The sequence below is a fragment of the Coffea arabica genome, chromosome 11c (genome assembly GCF_036785885.1).
Source record: "Coffea arabica cultivar ET-39 chromosome 11c, Coffea Arabica ET-39 HiFi, whole genome shotgun sequence".
Classification (NCBI taxonomy): Eukaryota; Viridiplantae; Streptophyta; class Magnoliopsida; order Gentianales; family Rubiaceae; genus Coffea; species Coffea arabica.
In genome coordinates this window covers 43630275-43636523 of record NC_092330.1, presented here as the reverse complement: position 1 = coordinate 43636523, position 6249 = coordinate 43630275, and the positions used below count along the sequence as shown (strand labels likewise).

Genomic DNA, 6249 nt, shown 5'->3' with positions numbered 1-6249 from the left:
TCGTATGGTATTGCTAACTTTTTGCTTTTTTAAGTGGTGAAATATATTCGATCAATAACTTAGAAAGTACAGGAGTACTTGTGATCCATTAACTTGATGCTTGGGGACAAACCGGGCGAACCTACTGTCCGCCATGCTTTTACGAGTGATTTAAAAATGTACGAGACTGGAGAATTTTATCTATGGCTGTGATCTAGATTCTGAATCCCGGCCCTCCTGTTAAATGTGCCTGGTTCAGAGATGAATTTCCTTTTCTTGCTTTCCAGTAAAATGAAGTAGTAGAAAGTTAAGATAAGGAGAAAGAAAATGCATCTTTAGGTAATCAATAATGAGTTAAGCTTGTATAGAATCAAGCAATATATAGGTTAGATCCATATCACATATACAAAATTTAAATTTATATTAATTGTCAAACATAGAAGGATGATAGTATATACACTATCATGTATAGAAAATTAATTTATTAATAATACGCATAACATTATTTTGCAAATTACATACAAACACCATACATAGTTTCACATGGAGTGGGAAACAAGATGCATGGAAACTAACATTTTGCACTCCATTTTTTGTTGCTTACACTTTTATCATTTATTTTATTATATAGTCTAATAAATAAAAACTATATGATTAAAATCACAATTGAAATGTGATTAACAAAAATGAAAATCCAAATAACATTTCCCTAGCATTTAAGAGACAACATGCAGTGCTCGTAATAGTGATCAGTTTGATCCACTGATTCATATCCTCATCCTTCAAATTGCAGTGGACACAGAGTTCCCCCTAGGGCTGGAGGAGCAAATCCTGCAGCTGATAGTGTCTTCAACCTCTGGTACACTCTTGAAGTCTCTATACCGATTCTTGAAGAGTATGCCTTCAAGCAAGAAATAACTATCAGCGAAGTGCTTCTCTTAACCTTGTCTCATGGATCATGGCTGTTTTACAGCTGATAATTGTATATGCAGTAGCTGTTGCTAATATTGTATTAACTTTTTTCTGCACAATTTTCTAAAAGGAGTCGTTTGAATAATTTAACGATCTTGTTTTAGTCACTTTAACCTGGGATATAAACATTTGATATTTAAAACTTCTTAGTTTTATCATATCAATATTCCCCAGAAAAATAGTTGGGTTTTACTCTACGAATACGCTGGCAGAAACCTCATTTAGCTGCCTGTATAAGGTCAAAACCCTAGAATTTCGGCTTCCCATCTTGACCTTCAGCTTAGAAGCTATGTAATCTCAAAAGATAATGTGATTAGCGGACTATGAGGTGGAGAATGATGCGACCCTATATATATGTGTGTGTGTATATACACACACACACACACACATTAAATTACCTAAATAATTAATGTCACAAAGTAAAAGGGTTTATGATAATAATGCTACGTTACTAAGCGCCTTCCTTTTTGATTCCATTTTCCAACCCACGCTACCACCGGAAAAGAAACAGAAACACGAGAGACAACGGAGATCAACCTGGGAAGAAATTGTATAGAAGATCCTGTTTTTCGAAGTTGAATAGTTTGCGCTCAGTACTTGAGCACCTTCTTCCTCAAGAATGCTGATGACTTCATGCAACGTGAAGCCCTTCTTCAAGCTGGTAACCAAATTCACTTCAAGAATTGGACCCTTTTCACTCATCTCAATGGCTGGTAGCACCAAATCTTCTTTCAGCTCTTCCTTTTTTGCGTTCAGCTCATCTATCCTTTTCTTAAGATCTTTCAGATAAACAAAAGATTGCTCCACTAGAGCAGGTAAAGTCAATTTCTCCTGCAACATTTAATAGTAAACACAACACCTCAAAATGCCTGTAGTCACACAAAGATCAATTAAGTGAAATAATTAAGCTGATTTTGCCAAGAATTCTATCAGATTAACCAGAGAAAAACGACTTGGCAGGTGGTTTTTTTTTTCTACTTTAGGATTTATCAATTAGGATACAGCTTGTCACAATCTGCTTCTTAAGATACTCAAATTAAAAGACTCGAAAACTGGAATTTTATTTCGCCAATTGTTTACATTACTATGAACTCGCAGTAAGTTCAAATTTAAAAAAAAAAAAAAAAAAATCTTTTGACTGAAATGCAGACCTGGGAGGCAAGAGGTGGGAGGAGAGAAGCAAGTCGCGAGTAGAGATTCTTGAAGTGCAGCCTTCGAAGCTTCTCCTTCACTCTCCGACCGATTTTGCATGAGACACCTTCAGGCTGCATCTTTAGTCCTTTGACAGTGCAGTGCCTTTTCTTTTTCTTGTTTGGGTTACTTGTGACTGGGGCCTGCATGATTGCTAATCACTCAAAACAGAGCTAATTAGTTTTAGTACTGGAGAAGAATTGAAGTTGGATAATGAATTGTATGTTTATATAGGAGGAAGCACCGTTATTCGATGTATAAAAGAGTCCGCCTCTAGTGTGCATAACATTTTTGGAGAACACTCAAGAAACTGCAAGCCAACCAAGTTGGAAACACCCGCACAATATTGAGGACGTTGACAGTGAAGTTCTCTCTCATTCTTAGAGCAATTAGATTAGATGGTTCGTGGCTATTGAAAAAATCAGCCATCCGTGATGATGACAAAAAGTATTCGACATAACGCGTGTTCTACCTTTTATCATTATGCATGCCAAAAGGACTCATTGAGCAGGAAAGTTAGTAAATCTTTGTACAAAGTGAAAGTTCATTCTTGTGCTAGTAGTCGTGCCACCACTAAGTGTGGATTAATAGTATTTTTGAGTTGTAAGTTTTTTGTGTTGATTACATAATTGTGAATTCAGCCCTATATATTTTATCCGAAACAAAATCATTTACGTGTTTTTAATATAGTACTAAAATCCATTTGTTCTATTATTACGGTCACCATTTTGATTTGAAGTTAAGCGTGTTATCATGGCAAGGTTTGTTTCTAATCCTCCCATTAGGGTTCTAAAGCTTCATTTGAAGCTTTCAATATTTGCCTTTACATGCCCCTATAATCTTGTTTTTTTAAGTTTGGGTATTACAATTTTGAAAATATTGACACAAAAAACATGCACCCACCCATTTTAGCCTTTGAGTCGCTTAGGCTGTGAGTCAAAAGAAGAATCACTTTTTAGTCTAGTTCAAACATCAATCCAAACCGCAGTTCAACACACACACACATATAGAGATATCTAGACTAGAAAAATCAAGTATATACGGCTCCTTTTTCAAATTTCACTCGTGCGTCTTGATTGCATAGCCTGGGTCTCTCTACTTTTCGTAAAAGAAGGATAATTTAGCAGAAATAACTACAGGCACTCAACTTCGTTCTTCTTTGCGCAGCCGATTTTTATAAAAATTGATTAAGAAAGTGATTATAGCTAGAGTTTAATCACAGGAATTAAAGCTACTCTTTAATTAATCTTGTATTTTAGCTTTTTGGACAATTAGAAATTTATATACAGAAGGAGCAAATGAACAAAGAGATTAAAAAAAAAGACTGATTAATCATCAAATCAATTAAAATAACGTGGGGAAAAAAAAGTCAAGAATATTCCTTACTAAGAAAAGAAAGAAAGAAATGACCTTACGTTTAAAAAGAGGAAAAAAAGATGACGCCTCACTGCCGACTTGGGAGGAGCGGGGTGTAGGAACGTATGGTGTGAATCACGAGTATTAAGACTAATGTGGAATTTGGAGACTTCAAGACGACTAATGTGGAAAAAAAAAATAGAATTAACTATCAAAGTGGAACGGAGAAGGGAATAATAATTTTTTCTGTTTGGTTAATTAGCCCGGCGCATGCCCTGCAGATTTTCTTAAATTATAGTACTACAAATGCACTTGGGATTCTCGGTGACATGTTTTCTATGCCAACCCAATGCCACCTATAATATTGTGCCAAGTGTCCTGTTATTATTTACACTTGTGTTAAACCAAATCAAGTTGAATTATTAGAAAATTAAAGTATAAATAATAACAGGACACTTGGCGTAATACTATAGGTGGCATTGGATTGGTATAAAAAAACATGTCACCGAGGATCCCAAGTGCTACAATTGTACTCTATGTCTCATTAGTCCCTGCCAGGCATCCCACGACCCGCGTGCGTTAGGAACATTAATTTCTAATGTTTGATTTTGAAACGAAAGCCAGGGCATTGCGGCGTGTTGGGCTAGCTAAATCAACGGACCAGATTAGTGGCTGTCGGATTTGGCGAGGTAGGAATTAAACGGTTGTCCCAAATGCATCATTGACCAATTATGGGTGTATAACAAAACGATGCACCAAAAAATATATGTAACACGTTTTACGGATCGATTGTTACACCAATTCCTACGATTTTTAACATATACTAAAACTGCAACATCGGCTGCTATTCAAACTCGGACAAGTGAACAAATTCATCTTACGTTCGTCTAAATACCAATAAGAATACTATACCATTACTTTACTATAAGTAATTGAGGCTAGTTTAGTTTGTGATTAATAATATGATACTAGTGGTGTATTATGAAGGATGCCATGTGGTATGATGTATGTATATATATATATATATATATATATAGTAGACTGGGTGAAATTTCGGGGAGTTAAGGTTACAAAAAGCCTACAAGAAGAGTATTTAATATAATGACTGTCTCGTATGAAATTCATATGTTAATTTTTAAAAATGTAAAATTAATTAAGCAAAAAAAAAAATGTGTAGACATATGGTAAAACAATAACTATTAGTACGTATGTACATTGATGATAGGTTGGATTTGGTTCAAATATACTAACGGGTGTCTACTACTACCTTTGAACAAAAAGCCCTATCATTTTCAGCAAAAGTACGTAATTCTTCGTTTGGGAGTTTTGTTCTCCTAGTTATGGTTACTACATTATTAAAGCACCAAGTTAACGAAATGTCTCACTACTATAGGGATGGAAAAGTAAAGAGCCTTCCTTTACCCTTTTTTTGTTTTTGTGTTTTTTTTTTCTTTTTTTGGAAATTAGGATATGACTGTTGTTTAAATTAAAACTTGGCATGTCAAGTCAACCTCGAATTCTCCTCGTCCAAGCAAAGCAGGCCGTATGTTGGGTCTTGAGGCGTTTCGTGCACGCGTTAAATTAGAAATACTGCTCAGAAACTTGCCCGCCTTTCGGCGCAGCCGCATCCCTTTCCGGTCCGGTGTCTTTTATCGTCTTTGCCTTTTTTGTTCCAAGGTTCGTTCTCTGTTAAACGGGCGGCATTGTTGTGTTCATACCCTTTTGTTGTTCGTGGACACTTTCTTTTCGTCTTTGAACTAATACCTTCCCTCTTTCCTGTAATAGTATATATATACACTCGCCAACTGACTCAGACTTGGCAGTATACACCACCAGAAAATCCGTAAGCAAATGGAACTCAAGAAACTTCTAACGTTTTAACAAAGAAGTGAGGATCTCCTAACAAGTGAGGGGACATCCAGAAGACAATTCACCTAAGCACAAGGAAATGAGGATTTACCGGGCAAATCGGTAGCCTGTTGCTCCAAAGAGTTGATTGACGACAGGCCCCCAGACCAGACATGATATGCCCGCAGATCTCCTCTAATTTCATCATTTTCCAAAGCCAATCATAATATCAATCTAAAATTTTCTACCGTTTCAGGGGAGGAAAAAAAAAAAAAGTAATATCAATCAGATCTATATCCATGTACTTCAGAAAAATAGATTGTTTCATCATTATACTAGTACATATAATGAGCTATGCGAAGGGCTAAACTAAAGTACCTGGAGATGCTGTGTGTCACGAGTTAAAAATAAGTTTAGATCAAAATTTGATTATGGATTCAAACTTTGATTCCAAATTTGTACCTGATCATACTGATAGTTACCAAACCTTATCAAATCATATTTTAGGAAATCTTTACTAATTACAGGTGCGACTAAATGTTGCAAAAATGAGCTCCACTCGTTTTTTGTTTTCTATGAAAGCAGATATCATGCGTCCGGCTCTCGGCTTGGGTTGGGATCCCCTTCACGGGATCTATCTCTATCGATAGCTTCATTTCTTTATACCTAAATGACTAGAATGATATAAAATCATCTAGTTATTTTCTTTTGATCTCTAAATTAATATACTAAAAATGATATTCTTTTGAAAATATTTTGGCATTCGATTTATACGAAATATTTGAACGCCAAAAAAGGGTCAGAATTGTAACAAAAATTATAATAATTAATCAGATGGCAAAACTTTAATCAATTTCGTACAAATTTATATGTATAACTAATAGTACACGTATGTGATGAAAT

General features: G+C 35.4%; 1 protein-coding gene across 1 annotated transcript; it reads right to left on the bottom strand.

The window, feature by feature from the left end:
• Window positions 1-432: 432 nt before the first annotated feature.
• Window positions 433-2437, bottom strand: LOC113715800 (transcription factor bHLH168-like). The gene is made up of 3 exons (XM_027240103.2): window positions 2103-2437; window positions 1489-1782; window positions 433-880 (listed from the first exon to the last, which is right to left on the bottom strand). The coding sequence occupies exons 1-3, from the start codon at window positions 2289-2291 to the stop codon at window positions 755-757; spliced, it is 609 nt and encodes a 202-aa protein (XP_027095904.1). The 5' UTR covers window positions 2292-2437; the 3' UTR covers window positions 433-754.
• Window positions 2438-6249: the final 3812 nt, after the last annotated feature.